Source organism: Anopheles funestus, chromosome 2RL (genome assembly GCF_943734845.2).
Source record: "Anopheles funestus chromosome 2RL, idAnoFuneDA-416_04, whole genome shotgun sequence".
Taxonomy (NCBI): Eukaryota; Metazoa; Arthropoda; class Insecta; order Diptera; family Culicidae; genus Anopheles; species Anopheles funestus.
In genome coordinates this window covers 58637216-58658240 of record NC_064598.1, presented here as the reverse complement: position 1 = coordinate 58658240, position 21025 = coordinate 58637216, and the positions used below count along the sequence as shown (strand labels likewise).

Below are 21025 nucleotides of genomic sequence, written 5' to 3'. Positions count from 1 at the left end.
ATTAAAGAAATTTATCTCCCACAACGGAATGATTTATGGAGAGCGCCAGACTGTTTTTGAATGTTGTTACGCAGTGAAGATAAATTTTTACCATTCTACAATTACCATTTTACAATTTCTTAACACGATTAAAAATGTTATATGAAAAAATTGGTTCCTACCAATTCCAAAAATTGGGTAAATTGGAAGTGTGAATGTTAATGAACTAGCGATTATTTTTTATAGTTATAACAAAATTTAATATTTTATTCACACTGAAATGAAATGAATCAATAATGGCTTTGATGCAGGAATGTAACGTGACACAGTTTTTAATATATATTCTACATATTCTATATTATTTATGTATGGCATGATATTTATATTATATCTTATAAAAACATCCAAAATCTATTCGCAAAGCACTTGCTCACTGATGAACGCCAAACACTGCTTTGTGGCGGACATTTGCAAATAACGAGTCACTTATCTTGTCCTCTTGGTGCTCACATGCTAGCCAAATGCTGTTGTGCGTTTTTCCCCCACTCCATGCTATACGTTTTGTAAAGATCGAATAAAGGGTAAAAGGTTGGCTCTTCAAAGGAAAAAGGATGAGGTAAAAGGTTTACACTATAAACCATCCTTGCATGTTCCCTCATGGGTACTCACCTACATCACGGTGATGGTAAACGCGACAAACAAATACCCTTCCGTCCTTCAACCTTTGACTTAACCACGCTGAGAGTTGGTCAACAGCATAACCGAAGCGGAAAGGAGTTTCACATTATTCTATGGTCCAATTTTTTATGTTTAGTATATTGCTTGGCATCATCATCCTTTTTTTTGGTCATTCAAAATTTTTCGAACCACGGAAGAAAAGTAGGTTCACACTACTATACTTTTCGGGAGTGGATACGACAAAATGTTGTTAAGGGTAGTTTCTCTGCTACCATTTCTCTGCCGTAGAATGTGTATCTTAAAAAAAAAGAATCCGTACAAATGTAAGATGATTTTTTGTTGTAAGATGCGAAACCTTAAACTCATCTCCGAAATAGCAGGGAAAGCTACTGCAACGTACTTGAAAGGGACAAACAATTCGACGGTGGAACAGTTTTTACAGGTCCATCCTTTTAAAACGCAAATAAATGCTTTTGTCAGGTAACACAGGACAAGCAAGAACCATCGTATGGACTGAGTTTATAAATGTGTGTTTATGCAACCGTTTAGGGAGCACGTGTTGGCGCACGATTATGTATCCCCGGACAGCGTATTATAAATATGTTTGGTTTTTACCGTCATTTCATTACTCGGTTATGTAGGGTGGTTTGTAAAAGTCAACATACATTTGCTCTGAAATATATTTGCAGGTGAAAAAAATCTACAAGCAAGTTTTAAGCTTCGTACACAGTCCAGGTAAAATGCCACAAACGCGTATGGAATTGCTCATCATTGTTAAACACATTAGCTAATAGCTCACACATAATTAGAATTCTCAGAGCACGTTAAATTAAAATGGACATTCTACCTTTATTGAAATAACAAGTGATTTCATAAAAATATTATAATTTTATTCATACAATGCTCCATACTAACAATGGAGCTTGATCCAGTGCTTTTTTTTACTCTTCCAAATGTTAAAATACTTTACTGGCAAGGGCAAGTACTGCGGATTTCACTGGCAAACAGTTCACTGATCGATATCCTGCGTTACAAAAGACAATGACCAAGAGGTACTAAACATGACAACGCAACGTAAACAATACCTTGGAAACTGCTGTTGTTTATTCAACGCAGCAAAAGCAAACAGAAATAATTATTAACTTTGGAGCGACGTTCATCGTTCCTGTTCCGTCGTTCCAGCAGCAGAGCACTGAAGCAATGTTCGCTACCTTACCGAAAACAAAGCTCAGCAATTTTAAACACGATTGCTGGTTCACGTTTCAGTGTACTGAAAGATTAAATTGTAAGTAATTATAAAATCAAGCAAACAGTATTTAAAATCAAAATTTTAAAAAGTTATACCAAGGAAAACGTACGAAAAATAATTAGGTTGCGTGAGCTTTCCATTAATACACAAATATCATTCATCTTCTAAACTGTGGAACATGGATGAACCACACATGACAACTGGAAAACGTGTAAGGAAAGATTTGTAAACATGAGGCATCGGTGACGGGATTTCATCTAAAGAACTGATGTGAATGGTAGGTAAGCATTTGCTGTGCTTACTGAAACCACATTGCTGTGGTCGTATTTGTTTGTAGGAGAACATTTTTATTGAGTTCTTTCGCTTTTCTTTATGCCGCCTTCATCCGTTTTATTTGATTTTACGTTTTGACTTGAAGCAGAATTCTGTGAACCCCGATATGTTTGTCCTTTTTTTGTTTTGAAAACATAAAAAATGTGTGATAGAACATAAATGCATTTTTTCCATAGATATTTTCATCCATACCTAAAGTAAGAGACCACCCATTAACGAATGCTGCTGAGAACTAACTTAACGCTAAAATATATAACTAAAATAGTTACAAAGTGATTAACTTAAAAAAAGGAAATAATTGTTTTTCAATTTTCACAAAGTTTTTTTTTCGTTGTACAATTTATTGCGCTCTTGTCAATCAACTAGTAGCCGTTTAAGTAAACGATCATTATTTCAATCCGTTCATCTACAGTTAATTGATGGACCAATCAGTCGGAAAATTGCACTCCATGCTAGAAACGCGACAGATTTACTTCATTGACATTGACGACAGTGCTAGAGAAATGGAGGCGATTTTTTATATTTTGCATTGCATCTTATTCGCTTTGCAGGAAATCGCATTAATTGAAGCCAAGCTATTAAGAGAACTCACTTCTATTCCGATCAATCGCTGAAGGAATGTATCAATTTGCACTAGTTGAAGGTTGATATTGTCGTGATTGATCAACTTGAGAATCATACATACATGTGGCAGGGGCCATTAAAATAGATACGATTTTTATGACAACAGTTTATGGAAAGCAAAACATTAAGAATCAATTGTGAATTAAAGGAATGAGAAGAATCATTTCCTTCCTATATTCACTCTGTAGGCTTTTGTTTTACAAAAAGAGATATTAAGATTTTTGCCATTTTATATTCTCTCTTGTGAATGTCGTTCGACTAACAGCATTTTCGATTTTAATTTGTTTTATTCTGCCAAACATCACAATGCTGCGAAAAGGAAATTAATTCAAAGGATAAGCAGTACCATTTAGCATGTAAACATGTTTGAAGACTTCAGCCGACAACTTAAAACGGCATCAGCTAAAAGACGCAAAATGACTCAAGATAGGATTTGAGAGTTAAACAAATGAATAATGAAACGATGTTTACTCGTTTTCGTTTCGCGTGGGACGAAAAAGCACAAAAAATCACCCCACACATGTGTATGTACGTGCATCCATGGTAACGATACGCTTTTAGACAACGCCTGGTCGACCCTGCCGGTGTAATCATCATTGTTGTATGGTAAATATTGGATTTCCATCCTATTTCCATTTGCACACCTTTCCAAAGTGTGTGCCATATACCAATAGTCGTAGACGGTAGATAAATGGTGGTCCTTACGCTTGGCGTGGGGCACACAACATGAGTTCAAAGAAACCACCCTGCTCACAGCGCGTTGTTAAGTCAATGCTACGCCATTGTCTGTACGGAACAAGCTGCCAAAGTGCCGCAACTACAACCTGCGCCTGAAAATTGGTAAGGATTGGAATAGTACAATGCTAGTGTGATAACATTTCGAATTTCCTTCGTTGTCTACAAAACATTCCCATAAATGTGGAACAATACATACGATAATCTTAGGCATAATCTTATGATACAATTCCGCACACAAAGATTATCGTACTGTGCATATTTTATCTCATTTCTAGGCTATACGGTTGATGAATCAGCTATTCTTCGAATGGAGAATGAAATGATTTTGATTTCTTCGTATAATATTTATATGTTCATCATATATTTATAGATTACTCAGCGATTCTCGATTCGTTTTTCCCGCCCGGTATTGAACGACCATTCAATTCTTATAACGCTCCATCGGTGGTGTGATGATTGATTGGTGTTTCAATGCTTTAACGTTACATTTAGATAAATAGTCATAAACGATAAAGATGCAAAAATATTACTATGTCAATCAATCAACCCGGCAGCAACAGGCTCTATCTAGAATTCTTGATTCCATTTCGAGATTTTGAAAACATTAATAAAAGACGAAAGCATACGCGATGTAAAACACATCAATTCTTGCTTTTTATAGGATTTTTTTTTTGAATTCCTGAGGAATGGTATGGGTTGCGACACTAATGAAGAGAGAAGAGATGATCTTTCATTTATTTGTTTTCCTGTCGCGTTGTTATATATTTCTATTCCGGATTTTGAATAGTAGTGCATACGCAATAAGTTCTAGATTGTGCTTCCTTCAACCTACGACACTTTGTAAATTTGTTCTAGCCCTTATTCTAGCCCTTGGAAATATGTCATCAAATTTTCTACCGTCTCCGCCGTAAATCAATTCGCAAGCGGAGTGTAAATTGAGTTTTAAGATTTTACATGAGCATTTTATAACGGCGGGAGGCATTCCAGAGCCCATTCCCGGCGAGATCAAATTTGTGGTACGTTATGTTCACCCTAAGCGATTCATTTTCGAAAACATTCAACATTTGCCGATATTTAGCTGCGATATGCTTCACTGTGAGTGGTAGTTGGATGTGAAAAATCAATTCGCCTTCCTTAAGCCACAACATGCCGATTCCTTTGTCAGGGCCGAGGTAGAGTTTGTCAGTCAAGAGTTTGGCAGTGAAAATATCTTCACGCAATCAGCCAGATATGATTCAATTAGACACTGCTGAAGAGGGTGCAACCGTTCAAATCCTTGTTACTGACGTAGAGCAACTCAAAACGGTTCTAGGCCATAGCAGTATAGGCTATCCCCCATTTGCACCCTGGTCACAGTAGGTTATCAGCTTTATCAGGCTTAGAACATTCTTGGTTTCTACTTCGCCTGAATGAAAATGAATTATTTGCCGGAGATTTAAAATGAAACCACGCTCACAGGGATGCAAAGCTACGATATATATTGCTCCCCTATCGTGCTGCTAACCAACCTGATGCTCAATGATGGTTGGTCCTGCTATTAACGATTGGTCCATCGACTTTTTGAAGTTTTAGGGAGCTATTGACAGGAAATTCCACTTACGGCCGTAGGACATATCTCATTGATTCTACAGTGCAATGAATATACGCTTTTTAACAAATACTGTAAAACTAATGTGCTTCAGATGTATGAATGATGAATGCTTAGATTATCACTTTTTCTATGTAGTTGAATCTGGTTGAATTGGAAGTAGTTTTCGTTCGTGTTTTTTTAATGCTAATATTTGGCTGACAATACGGTAAAAGCCGTAATCATGTAATAAAATAAATAAATAAATAAAATAATTTTTTTTATGAAATAAAATTTGATTTACTGAATCTGATTTAGGGCAACTATTAGCGCAATTTTCTCGAAAAATTATTTTATTCAAAAGATTGTTCTATTTTAGTACTTATATTATAAAATATTTCCAGAATATTGGTCCAAACTCTCATAAATTATTGATTTCATTGCATTGGAATACCGTGGTATATCGAATTGTCGTAAGATCATTTTGTTTTACTGTTGTGTTTATCTTATGTTATAATCTTTCTTTTCTCATTAGGATCTTTGCTGATGAACCTAAAACTGTACACATAGACACTGGTGAGTTTTTATATTTTATCAATAGTTATCAACTTTCATCAAGCTATCAAAATTTTACATTTATTTGGCGATTTTTTCCATGGCAATTTACCGTATACCAACTATAATATCAATTTATAGGGTCAATAATTAACCAAAACTGATATGTTACTAGCATATTTAAACGATTTAGAAACTACAATGTATTCAATACATTGACAAATTTGATAAGCATTTTAAAAATTGTAATATAAATATAAATATTTAACAATTTCATAAACTTGCATAAACAAAAGCAAATTATCAAAAGAACATCACTTCTAAAATAATTTTAAAATACGGAACAATTTTACAGTAGCATGAAATTGTCAGTTTAGATCTGTATTCAACCTAGCTTGAAATTACATTAACATCAAAAAATTACCTTGAGTCGATTTGAGTTTTTGTTTTTTTCATCTGCTGTTGACTTTTAATGCCTCAGGGATATGAGAATCCTATTACTGAATGCGACAAGAGGACAATACATTAAAACACATAACATGCAGCTCTTGAAATGGGTCAAACGATTACGTTCCAATTTCCCGTCCAAACCCATCTGTATTGTTTTATTTTGTTTTGCTGAGAGATGGTTAAATGTAAAATACAGTAGAAAACAAATTTTAAGAAAAGACGTGTGTCTGTGTGTTTAATTTGGATAAAAAACTCGTAACACTTGAGCTGTTCTCACTTGCATTGATAATAAAGTAAATCATATCAAAGTTTGAATAACTTTTAATGTACAATTTCAACACTCTCTAATGTTTCACATCTTTGGCATTGATTTATTGTGTCGTAATGTTCGGGTCAATATTGAAATATTTTCCCGCTTTAATTAAAAGGCTACAATCTGTTTCATTTCATTACTGGCGTTACACAGTAAGTGTACTATCTTGAAGATAAGAACCATGAAAATCACAACACACTTCCAATAGCTACAAGGGCGAAGAATTAATTTAACAGTACGGTTTCTACGATTACCACCACAAACAGCACAAAAAATGCTCATCTGATAATGTTTACGGCTTCTTTTTCGTTTTTACTGTTTTTGATGTAACAGTTGCGCTGTCCTTAAGGTCAAAATGTTCTTTTTTTATAATAAGAACAGAAGAGAGAGAAAGTATGTAGTAAATTGTTCAGATTCATTGAATCACATTATTTGGTGAAATGGTCAATAGTAAGTATGCTTCGAATGATGAAAATTTATTGATGAAAATGCAAAAAGACATTAAAAACACAGATTTTTATTCCTTACTTTTTTCAAGTTTAGCATAATTTGTTTGTCGAACCAAAAGTTTGAAAATAATAAACATAGCAATTGCAAAGTTTAAACGAAGAATGCAAACTGAATGTAATGAAGAGTGCTTAATATTATAAAATGTGCTTAACAGGTAAATAGCTTCATGTCAAATACTTTTAATGTTTTTTTTCGGTTAGAAGGACCTGGCCGTATCAAGACTTATTTTACCACGTAGCAGGATAGTCAGTCCATGCTTCGGGGGGACGGTCCGGATGGGATTTGAACCCGGTCCTGCCGTGTGGACGGGTGCCGTTTTTCTCATGCACCACCGGGCCGCCCCTTTTAATGTATTTAAACCCTGTTCATAATTATTTTATTGTTCATGCTAAAATTCTCAATTCGCTGCATCAAAAAGATTGTTTCGTACAGCAAAATCTTTAAGCGTAACACACCGAGGTAGAGCTATTCAAGTTACACGAAGTTAACTCCCTATGGTAGAGAAACAATCGATAGCAGTGAAAGCAATAATTACCTTAATGGAGATAGTATTAAATTAATACTGCCCAAAAATAATCTACCAGCGCTCGGTACAGCTGCAAGAAACATACTACACCACTTCATCATCCATCATTTACCTTCGTTTAATTAATGGACGGTAGCCGAAAATGCACTTTGAGCATTGAACAAGTGAGCAAGTGAGTAACGTGATTGTTGGTAATATACATTACATTGATCCTTCCCATTTCAGTGCAATGTTATAGAAAATATTATAATCACACATGAGATCCAACCTATATTTAACTAAGTTTGCATTAAAGTAAATCATTTCTCTAACTTTTTTTTGCATCAATGCTATAATTTCGCACACAAACTTTTTGGTGGGCGTATTTGTGGTAGCAAAGTTTTAGCTTAACATACCTTTTGGTATGGACGTGCTGACACAGTCGGTCTGTTTGTGTTTAAAAATAAATCTATTTTTTGAAAAAGAACAATCTACTAACGTATTTAACGTTGGATCGTTTACACGATAAACGTCAGCGACGCTAGACTACTTCAATTTCTCAATGCATCTGAGCCAAGCTCATACAAACCACCATTTAATCACACGGGTTTTGGAATACATTACAGTACTGCATGGAAACGCTTCCCTATATTCATGCTAATCTGCTCAAGCAGATCTTTTCATTAGGCTAATGAGTTGATGCTTGTCGGCATTCTTGACTGTGTGCCTTTCACATGGCACACCGTAAACATTAAATTTCTGAAAGATTTTTCCAGCATGCGATGGATTCCAGGATGAAAGTAACCGTCAACAGAGTCAGCTGAGTGTAAATAAGATGCTATCAGTATGATGGCTCGAAAACTGCTCTCATGCAGTGTTTTAGTGTAAGATGTTGTTTCCGCACATGCCAAACACCACTTGGTTTGGCATCAAATGAAAAATTTCCTTGCTGTTTAGACACTACACTTTGACTTAATTATATTCTGCTAATGAAGCAGAACATAAATTTCACTTGCAAATTCTACAAAATTTAGTTTATGTATAACATTTACTATCCTTATCCTTATGATTCTAAAATACTTTAATGTGTAAAGCCATACTTCAAACTGAGTAGCGACTCAAAAAAATTTTCCCCTTTTTTGTCGCTATAAATCACACATAACAATAGCTCTGATACCGCATAACATACGTCGAAAATACAATTTTGCAAAAGCGCCAAACTTTTTCACTGATTTGACAGAACATCGCAGCGTTACATTGCCACCTGGAGAGTGACAAGAGCAGGAAACCATTTTTGGAACCCTAAGCTAGTGATTCCATCCCGCATTTTGACGCACTTTCGGTGTTTTCAATCATTAACAATAGGAAACCCCTCTCGGCTTGATCATTGTCGAAAGGTTTTATAAAAACAGTTCTGTATCCTGAAAATGTTGGTCCGTTGATCGGAGGTGAGACCCTAGCAGCAAGCTACACCAGTATATTTTTTCCATCATTTTCAGGCTACAGAAAACTATGAATTGTCCCTTTGCTCAACATCTCGCTGGTTGATTAGGTGGATCAATTCGCTATAGTTTTTTTTCCTTTCATTATACTCACCCTCCTATGAATCCCTAGCTGCAAATCACCCCTGATCTTTGTTTTGGTTTAAAAAAAGGACCCTTCTCATCGCGTGTGCGCGTGTGGCCAGCAGTTGTGCTGTAATCCCATCGATGCATTCGGATGGATTATAACGTACTGTAACCATAAAGCCTGGATATGCAACAGCTTAGAGGATTGATAGATTTTTTGTTCGTATTTTAGTTTTAATTGGCTGTAGAATAACCATTTGTAGCAAACAGTTGCGAAAATTAACCATATGTTTCTTCAAAATATTAACCAGCAGAACTGCGCGTTTGAAATTAACAGCCGATGCAATGCTTAAACCAAGCGCTTACGGGCTTTTATGATTGTTTTTGCATAAAGTGATATCATCTGTTCAGTTTGCTTTTACTTTTACATGCACATTGTACAATGAAACAATGTCATTCTAATGACATAGAAGTACATTTTGGCCGCAATTTGTTACTAAATATGTTGATCCTAGTCTAGTAAAACAGAAGTCCATCTTCTGACTAGATATGATAAACACGCATGATTCAAATCTTTATTTTAAATTATAACTGAACAAAATAATACCTTATCGAAATGATCATGCATCAATGTGAATGTAATTATATTTTTTTGTACTACAACAAACAAGTAATATTTATTCTATACTATAACCAATGATTTACTATATGTGACATACTGCGGGTCCTCCAGCAATTAAAAGTTATTTTGTCATAATACAATTCTAAAGAATTTCGAGATTTTCTTGTTACTTTTCAAGTTACGATGCTATTCCAATAACTAATCAATAGTTATTCTATTCTACTTTATGTTCCATTTCTTCCGTTGCTTCATATACGTACGTTACGCCCTCTTATTACAAATAAAAAACTATAAATATTTTAAAACATATTGGAAACTCAATGAATTATTGTTTTGTTAGTTCGTTGTGAAATATTTCATCACCGACGGTTTACTTTACATTCTTTAAGCTAGAACAATGTTTAACAAAAGCCAAATAACCGCTTATATATATCAGCCTCTCAAAAAGGATCCTTTCATGTCGAGTAAGGATAAATAAGCTGAAAGAAACATCAAATGCGAACGGGAAGCAAATGATGCCAAGCAAAACAAGCAAAAGGGTAACATGAGAATGCTTGCGGAACAATCAAACAAGATCAATATCTCACCTACTTTTATACTTGCTGCCAAGAAAGCATTAGCTTCAAAAATTAATTAGACTTCTAGAATGACTGCGTGGGGATAGGGTTTAATCAAGCAACCATGTGAGAAAAGGGGGATAAAACTCAAGGAAATGCTTATATTTCCGAGGCGGATTAATTTTTTTTTCCTTTCCACGAATAAAAACAATTCAAGATTTGCTGTGATCTTTTATGCTATATAGTCGATGCTACAAAAGCATGTAGGAGTATCACTTGTGAACGGTGTATAAGCATATAATAAACAAGCTGCTCTAGCCACAAGCACTCAACAAGTATGGGTAAGTCCCTTAAGAAAGGTAATATGTGCTAACACAACGAACGTTATTGATTCAGGATAATATTGAACTCTGGAAGCAATGCCACTTAATCCATTCGCTGTTTATTCTATAACTTCCTACAACATTTTTGGTATTCTATATAGAGAATTTTACGTAATTTTCTTTTTCCACAAAAGGTGAATAATATTATGTTAAATATATGATATATTGCCATGTTAATACTTCGCATATTTTGATATGACAATTTTTCCTCAAGAAGCTCAAATACACAAAAGGAAAAGCTCAAACTAATCCTACCAAGAAGAACGATAGCAATGATCATCAACGATGGGTAACAAAACAAGAGGCTAAACGCATGAATAAAGCATCAATAAAGATGCCCTATCATGAATTTTCATTTAATCTATTCAAACGATACCATTTGTTACATAAACTCACCTAGTACTTTCGTTGAAATTCCACACGACATTAACAGGAACCATGCCACGAAATGATGAACGCCAACATCAGTGACAAAAGTCATTTTGCTTCCCGTTGCTCTACCGTAACCTTTGCGTTTCCCCTGGTTGATATCAGAGTGTTGCCGGGAAGGCTTAATAAGATAACATATATGCTATTTCAGTTACATATGCTTCACTCCAGTTCACTCACTGTACTTCGTCGTTGATTATCGATCCATCTTATTTTGCATAACGGAAATCACTATGAAATTTTCTCCATCTTCCTAGCATTATGCACTGAACATATTCAAATATATTTGCACTGATAATATTATTGGCTATTAACTGGCTTGCACTGATCAAATTTAATCCACTATGAAATGATTATAAAAAATATAGTACATATAGTAATAATACTAATATCTTTCGAAAAGCTGAAAACTATGTGCACAATGTGTTAAGAATTTCACTTCAGGACTTCAAACAACGTTACTGCTTGACTGTCGAGATCTGTTGCATTCCCTTGCGCTCACTATGCGTAACATCAATATCTTGGGGTTCCTGTGACGTTGATATCACTGTCTGATTTGCTCAGTAGTCATCGCAGAATTGATTGAGTGACATCGTCTATCTTTTGATTAAAGAGGAATATTATTGATGTCTGGCCCATGGCGTGTTGTCACATGGCATACCATGCTAGCGCCACATTTATGGCAAACATTCTCATCGCACGGATGTGCGGTGAAATCATGAATTATGAAACTTTACGGTGGAGCCATTCAGGCAGTGAACTCAATTAAATTACTGCACATACACGTAGTAGATTCAGCTTCAACTGCTGGAAAATTGTGTACCGGGAACCTGTGGATGAGAAAATGATACATTTTTCTACATTATAATTATTTCCACAACAACTGTTTCAATTGATAACAGAAAACAGTTTCAGGCAATTTAGTTATTGTATTGCCAATTTAATACAGTTATTGTAAATGTTCCTATGTTTTGTTAATTTAAGGCTAAATTATCAATTTCCGTAAACTATTTTCTTGTTTACTATTTTTAATATTGAAGTTGAAAACAGTTGAAAACATATTCTACCTTCATCTACCCACCAGCATAACGCATGATACAAACAAGCTTTCTCGTTTCTATACTGCTCCCTCTCAGGAAGAACATTTCACACGCTCTTACACATAAAAGTGTTAGCAATATAAACCATAAAGTGTAGCACGAAGAAAACCTCAGCTGAACCTGAACGCTTCACAGCAGTGCTCCCATTGTTAAGATTCTTCAATGAATTTTACTTTTCATCATTTTTTACAATCGTTTCCCGGTGCCTCTAATGCTGATTTATTAAACCGCTGTATTTTTGTGTTGCTTTCTAAACTCTAAAGAAAATAATCTCTCTACCGCTGCCAGCGAGGGCACTTGGAGGTGCGTTCGGAATAAAAGCATCCAAAGAAACAATTTGCAGTAGGTGTGGTAAAACGGAACAGGAGGTAGAGGGATAAAAACCATCTGAGCAATATTGTTGCCCCCCCATCACGATCCTTGGGTAAGAAAAATCCCTAGACGGCACAGCACCTACCAACCGATCCGGTATCATGCTGCTTTATGAATCTCCGGATTCTGCTTCCACACGCACCTTTTATGTGCTTTCACCCGGAGCGGGAAATAAGCGAGACCAAGGCGGTTGATTTTTCAATAGCTCTCCACACATTTTCCGCCGACACTTGAGCACAAACAGCAAAACACTCCTGAACTGCTGCCACCGTACAAACCCCAGTCAATTCTTCGCGTGGTGATACGAATGATAACTGTGGAATGTGGGTATGATGGTTAGTAAGCTACTCGCGAGCTAACATACTGTAGGCGTTTATCATCATTAGTGTGACTGCATTCTAGCATCCGAAACCAAAGTGAAGTTTTAAGCCATTGCTGCTGCACCGAGTGTCGAACATTACACATTGCATACACCGTCCGTGTGTAATGTAAAGTGAAAGGTGTCGAGTTGTAATGGTCGGATGGAAAACTAAAAATACTGGTAAAACGCCCATAAATTATGATATCAGACCACTGAGGAGGTCAAAAATCATTGGAACGAACATCGCTCAGTTGGGCCCTCGGAGTCTCAATGCTTGTGTGTGTGTCTGCGTTCGGTTGTGGAAATTTTTATCCATTATTCTTATTTATTTTGGGACAGTTTTTATTCCATGCAACACACATTTGTTATGATGTGATCGAAAATATGTTCATCAAATGTCTCGTCTGACGGTAATTAAAAGCACGAAAACATACACCTGTTTGTACTACAAATTACTGCTAAAATGTACATGTGTAACCGCACCGAACACGATCTTTTTACGAAACACCGCTTGTTTGAGCAACCGGCCATCATCCTACTTGTAGGCCGTGTGTCATCGACTCGCAATTTTAGTAGCCGCCGTTGCATTAGTCATCAATGGTGCGTCTCCCTGCCAGCAAATGCTTTAATTGCTCGCGCCGGTATCTTTCTTTCTATTTATAGCGAAAACTGATCTTTCTTCCCCACACACACAAAACGGTCACTTGCTCATCTTCCTTGTAACAGCTGAGATCGTTCATGCACTTAACACGATGAGAGGATTTTTTTGTTTTGTTTTACATTCTTGCTGAAAATGTCCTTGTTGACGAAGCGTTCTATATAGTGTCGACCATGCGAATCATGTGCAAACAATGGTAAACCATGAAATAAATCTTTTAAACTTGTATCTTCACATGCAAGCAGCCATGTTGTTCCTTGATCAAAGAAATCGTTGCAAGCTATTGCAAATGCGAAAATGCATGGACGATCGGGTCGAGAGATAAATGGCTTCGTCAGACACTGGGTTTCCTGTCCGAATCAGGGATAATACCAAACAAAAAATACCAGATAGGTGACGATAGCTAATTTATGGGATCCCAGTAAGATTTTTTACCTTCCCACGCCAGGATTGCTATCGTTCGTCTGCGTCACTTACGCAAAAAAGCATCAACGCAGTATTACCGACGGCATTGATCAAGGATCGATTGAGTGTTAAAGGAGAAGAAACAGAAACAGAAATGTGAAAACAAAACATGCAGCACAGCTGTGGCCAGTTCAATCCCAAAAATTGAAGTCCTTTCCACTTCCAACTCTCCTATCTATCTCATCATAGGGCAAGGTTATAGAGCTCTGAACTATTTTGCAGTTCTTTCAGTGCGTAACCAACCACTCCCAAATTTTGTTTATGCTGTACCCCCGATATCCTGTGCGAAGCAAACACACATTATTCCTCCTTCGCCATGATGAACACACACAAAAAAAGGAACTACAAAGGTCTTGCATGCTGGTCTGCATTTGTGCTAAGAAAACATACAAACGATTCCGAACGATTAGCCGAAGCCTAGCTGCTGAAAAAGTGTACCAAAAACCGGGAACAAACGAGTGCGACCTTTCCCACAATAATTCCTTGCCTCGCTGCCATTGTATCGAGAGGGTGAATATGTTTTTACTGCTGATCTGGCAATAAGATTAATGACCAATGCAAACCGGAAGCCCTGCGAAATTTTAAGAGGGAACGGAAAAACATCCAAGTGGCTCATTTTCGGGCCCAGCATGTCTTTCAGTTGTTGGTTAGTTACTAGCATAGTAACAATCTTAAGGAAGAGTGGGGTCCAACGGATGCGCTAACAAATTGGCACATGATTCTTACATCATTCAACTATGACTAACAAAGCATGTGAATACTTTTCGAGAAATACGTTGTTAGAATTGAAAAAAAAACAAGATTTTATCACTGAAATGATTATCAATGAGCAAATTGAACGAAATGCATGATTAGAACATTTTCTTCAAACGATTCCTAATGAACGAATTTAACAACCCCATCTATGCTTATTATTCCCATATATTTACATGAAGAACGAACTAGAATCAGCACACCAAAACTAATAACGACGAATGTGAACTATGCTTAACTAATCTAGCAACTCGTTTGCAGACATCTAAAGTAGTTATCAGTCAAGCTGCGTGCTGCGTTGCTGAAGTTCAAAATGTGCAGGCTAATCAAATTCTTCGCAAAAAGTTATAATCAAGCAAATGCCATTGGCATGATCGTTCATCTATCTTATCAACACTTTTCAGCTACAACACGCAACAAGAATCCTAATGTGGCGCCCTTAGGCAAAGCATTTAGTCCAATGTTTAGCTAGAATCCGTAACTAAGCTTAGCCATTTTTATGTTCCTAGACTACTCTCTAGAAATTTAGCTGCAAACTACCCTGCCTCCACAAAGCGCGCCCGCCAAAACCCTGATTCATCACTTCTTGCCGGCTGTTGTCTGTTGTTTAACTTTCGCGGCTGTAGGCCGACTTCGGCGTTTGCTGCGGCTATCGCAAATCTCATCATCCGCGACCATGTGCTGTTCCGTTTTGGGCCAATAATTGCATTGCCCTTTGGCTGCTTTTCCCATCAGCCGGGTAAGGCACAGCTTGTGCGTCAATATTTGTCCGTGCGGTTACTAATCGCTCTCGCTTTGTTCGCTCAAGACAGTAAGTTTTTTCGCGAAACCAAACGAATATTTTAACAAAGAAGAAATAAGAAACATGTAAAACATTTTCGCTAAGAAATTCGTACCACAACCATAAGATATTATTCTTTTATCACTATGTATAAATTGTTTAACCCATTACAGCGCATTGATATTATCAAACTGAATGTCCAACACTATCGAGCATTTATGGTACATTTTGAGCATACAAATGTTTGTATATAATAACATTTAACATTTAAACTAACAGTGAATCTATCTTAAATCTTATCTGCACTGCACAAAGCTAGTTACGTATCATAATTTTACTTAAGTTATAAATCGTCTCCTTTTCTCTGTTAAAAAATCAAAGCTAAAATCATAATTTCAACATAAAAAAACAGTAACGTAATGTTAGTGTACGAGCGTTAGTTAAAATAAGTCAAAACTAAACTATATTCTACCAACTCAAACACATCAAAAAAAACAAGAAACCATCATGTGTATTGGATGCTCCCAAGCCACCCAACGAAAAAAGAACCTTGAATATTTTAATAATAAAATGCCCATCAAGCCCATGAAATTTCTACGGAAGTTGTAACACCAGCCGGAGCAATAAGCCATCGAGATAGACATCAAAGAGGCCGCTAAAAATTAAGAAGAGTTCAGATCGTCTTTCATGCTCTTTCTTTCCGTTTTCAACCAAAGCTTTTTCTACCCCGTAGATGTTTTGCTTTCTTTCCCGACACTACTATCACTCTTCTTGTTTCTGACCCTGTGCTGTGTGTGTGTGTGCTGCTTCATCTGTCAATCAAGAACGGTTACAATGACAATATTTTATTAATGTCGCCATTAATGCTACTACCGTATCCTGTTGCACGAACTGGCGTGGTAAACAAAAACAATCTTTTGACTGTGACGGTCCTGGCGTTTGGCTGGTTTTGAATATTCTGACACAGCTAGTTATGGAATTTGACACTGTTACTACAGAAAGTTTGATAAAATATAGTTTTTTTTATTAGTTTTGTTTTAAATATGTTGGAACGTAATAAAATATAAAATGTTTTCATGTTTTCAAACACATTATTGGGTTGCACATTCCGACGATTCAGAATTAGCATTACTTGCACAATACTTTCTACGTAATGAATTTGTGCCGAAAAGAAAAACTGCAAACCTAAAAAGAATAGATAAAAGAGTTTCACCAAACGAAGAGAAATCTCCAAATAATCACCTTATAATCCTGAAAAATTTGTTCTTAATCCTTCCGTAGGGAAAAGCTTTTACTCCTCCTCTTTCACTGTTCATAGCCAGGCGCTTAAATGTGGCGCTGATCATACTTTCCTGCTGCCTGAATATTGCAAAAGAAAAATTCAGCACAGCTTGGGACGACGATATACTGATGATCAACTGAACTGCTTTTTTTTATTTTGCTAAAAATACGAACACTCAGATGGATTGGGAGCAAACTCGAGTAGATATGAAATGTAATCCAAAAGTACTTCCTTCGACTTCGCGTAAACACTTTCCCACATGCGCTTACCGTGGTTATTCAGAACTCCAGCAACGAAAGTGGTTACGTATATGGCATATCGCTAGAAACCGTTCCCGCCAATAAAGACGAAGGATAATCCTTTGCTGTATGTCTGCCTTTGTTGTTTCCTTGGTAACAATCAGATTATTTTCCCATCGAAAAAATATTACATTATCTAACTGCACGATGAGCACCGCTTTCACAAGCCTTAGGAACCATAATTCATCTATTACGTTAATTTATGCTTTTATTCATTGTACCGATTCACACAGACACACACACATACGCACTGCGTTGCATTCACTAATATACTAATTTATAAACAGTATAATAGCGTTAACGTACATGTATTATCACGAAACTTGTATTAAATACACTCTCCAGCTATACATTTTTTATGGTTCACATATTCTGCTTTTCAAACTATTATTCCGTACTGTTACAACTCTTGCACATAATTATGCACTTCGGCATAATGCGCTGGTAGCAGCAATGATGATGAACACAAATGCATTCAATTATTCGACAATCGATGGAAAATAGCGTAGAGAAACACAAACATCATGCTTCATACCCTGTGGTTATCGGAGGGGTGGGCCATTTGATTGGGAATTACAGCACTATTATATACTTTAGTAGAATATTTTCATATTATGTGGGAAACGACTACTAACACGCAACGATGCATTCTCCGCGTATTCAGTACATCACGATGTGGTGTTTGTTTGGCTGAGAGGAAGCGCATCGAATGAAATTAGCCTGTGCGCTTTGTTATGCTTTTTTTTATTTTCACCGCATAAACACTATTGATAGACATTCGTTCTATTCAAGGTTTGAAACACTATTTGATGTTGTTTAAAGACAATCAAAACTCACGAAACACCAGCTATTGCCGTAGCAGCACTATTCAAGCAATGAACGACAGCACGACATTTTTAACGCGGATACCGAATAACGAAACCACCAGGTTCCAAAGACAAACTACGACTGACAAACAACTGCGTGTGATGCTGGTTCGCCCTTTCCTGGCGCCTTGAGCCGAACGAATCCGAGCCGATTCCGGCACCAATCGCAGCACATCCAGGGTTGGCATCGAATTCCACCGTGTTTGAGTGAAATAATATTACTAGAGTAAAGCGGTGTTGTTTGCACCTCGTACATGATTTCCGGTAGCTGAATGAAATGTTTCTTCTCTTACATTTGAACAAATATTAATTATCTACACTTCTATCAACTGTAAAATCTTATTTTTCTTATGATTAGTATTATTTTTGATAAAGTTTTTTTTCAGTTTCGGTTTTGGTTTCGAAACCGATGGTATTTAGAATCATTTCTTCTAATTGTCAAACTCAACAAGATGCACTGCAGAAGAACAATAATTTATCGCACACAGATCTTTTCATCAATTCTATAATGTTCCGTTGATATATGCGGCTTGGCCATTACTACTTACTTATTTTCTTATGCGACCGCCGTCGTCATCCCATCTGGATAAATCTACTAGAAACATCGTAAACGTATAATTTTTGTTTTGTTTATTTTATTGTATGTTTTTTTAGCATGTGATCAACTTGATACGGCATTTTTTTATATTTATATTTTTTTTATTAATTTAGTGTGTTCAGCGTGGTATAAAAATTCATGGACACAATTGTTCAAATTGTGTGTTTTTTAATTTAAATATCAATAGCGCAAATGCTTTATTTCTTGCTTGTTGCTTTCAAACCGTATCAGCCAACCCTGCATTCCCGAACAGCTGTTCCGTCTCGGGATCGGCTTTCGGCCATGCACCGGCGCGGATGAACCGGCGAACAAAAAGGGTCTACATGAACTACGCTTGACAGAAGTTTCCTTTGCCACGACGCAGCAGATTTCCGGGAGCATTACGCATCGCATGGATGGAAAACCAGGGAAATGGGCATCTTTGGAGGTCACTCTTTTTCACTGAGCACCGAATGAGTGATTGCCTGAAAACGTAAACAAAGCGTGTAAAAGCCGGTAATAAATTTTTGCTCTGTCATTAAATCCTTACTGATGTCGTGGTTTATATGAATGCATGGATCATATGCTGGAAATACTAATCTGTGTGTATCCCAGATATTGAAAACAAAATAGAAATTTAAAACAAAATAATATGTTGTATCCTTTCTCAGTTTATTATCATAAACACGATTTAGAACGACTGCAACATTTATACCTCTTACAATTTATAGTTAAAAAAATACTATAGGTATTACAGAAGTAACTACTATTATATAAACAGCAACAGGAGACCCAGAAATCCAAAGATATCACATCATAACCATCTCATACATACAAACTAAAACTATCTACGACACACACAATCTGAAGGATGATTTTACGCATTTCTAATCCTCCTACATAATCAAATTAATCCTAATGACCGTAACTTTAATTGAAACGACACACGTTTTCATTCCGTCCCACCCCCAAAAAGGCCGATAGCATGCTTCCACCTGCAGTGATAGGCAGCAACACCCCACTTCTGAAAAGGCAAAATGTCTCTTGGGTGTATGGTCCATTATTATCTCACTAGGAACAGCCACGCGTATCCTTGCATATCGGTGTAATTTGTTTTTTTCCTTCTGACAACCAGTTATCGGTTCATCCTTTCGGAACCTTCGACCATAACTTCATTTTTTTATCCTTCATATTTAATCTCTCACTCCCGCACGAGGACATTCTGGACGTTTCCGCCCTTTGAATGGAGTGTGCGGTACACTCCTGCACAAGTAGCGCAGGATCTGTGGAGCCTTATCATAATCATCATACGGCCCGTGATCATACTCTCATCAGTATCGTCAACATACTACGCCAGCACTACCGGCAACTGTCGACATGGTGACGGTATCGCCATAATAACACATAATACCACAAAATCGGTTTAAAACGGATTAAAATATGTTTTATTATGCGAATACCCCTTCCGTTTGGTTCTTTGTTTCGAGTATGACGTCCAAACGGTAGCGACATTTTATTGACAACATTTTGCTGATGAACTCATACGATGATGCTCAAAAGTAGAAAGTTGAAAACAGACGCTTTGAATGGCAATCCACATCAAAATCAATTGCAACGCCAATCGCGCCAAGTGAAAGGAAGATGTTTCGGATAGCAAACCGCAAAACAAAACAATAAAGCGGAAATATCTAAGCAATAGAAATAAGTTGATTTATGGAAAAGATTCGACCAATGGGTCCTTAATTCTTAATTGCCTAATTATTAAATGACATTCTTAGGTGGTGTTTTAATAACAATATTTATAAATTTATTTATTTTTTCCTAAGCCTATTTCGGTACCAAGTTTGAATAATTCTTCTTGGCGTAAAGAACTCTGAGATCATGCCGGCCATTTCTGGCTTACGAGACTTATTTTACCACGTAGCCGGATAGTCAGTCCTTGCTACGGAGGGACGGTCCGGATGGGATTTGAACCCGGTCCTGCCGTGTGGAACCAGCGCCGTTTATCACATACACCACTGGGCCGCCCTCGGTGAATTTAAATAATTATTATAAATAGGTATAATTGGAATAGGTGCATAATATGACGTTGAAATCAATACACTACATAGACCGCAAGATTGATGTATATGATGGTTTATTAGCTGCTCAACATACTACTTTACTTTGCTGTTGTTTTTTTTCTAAATCAGGTGTGTGTCCCAATACAAACACATTCTATTCCCTCAACCTATTGCAAATCTTCACAATACATGATGCGCTTGACTTATTAAAACAGTTTTATCCCATTACAGGTAAAAATCACACCGAAGGTCGAAAACAGAAAAAACAAACACAATTGCTGACCCTAAAAATTTTCAGTTAAAGAAACGGATAACGAATATTCTTTTTTTTATTCTGGGCAAGGTCTTTGTCGGCGCATTGCACTGTTTAATAGCACTCGTCTTATGC

At 36.6% G+C, this 21025-nt stretch overlaps 1 protein-coding gene across 4 annotated transcripts in view; it reads right to left on the bottom strand.

Annotated features, from left to right (window-relative positions):
* LOC125764264 (roundabout homolog 1) overlaps positions 1-20697 on the bottom strand; it is a 35739-nt gene extending 15042 nt beyond the window's left edge. The window contains exons 1-3 of one of the 4 annotated variants that reach the window (XM_049428299.1): positions 17969-20697; positions 11844-11890; positions 11028-11402 (exon numbers count right to left, since the gene is read on the bottom strand). In XM_049428299.1, coding sequence (XP_049284256.1) covers positions 11028-11112 — 85 coding nt within the window. In that variant the 5' untranslated portion in view covers positions 11113-11402; positions 11844-11890; positions 17969-20697. The other 3 variants (XM_049428297.1, XM_049428298.1, XM_049428296.1) reach the window with 3 other exon arrangements.
* Positions 20698-21025: the final 328 nt, after the last annotated feature.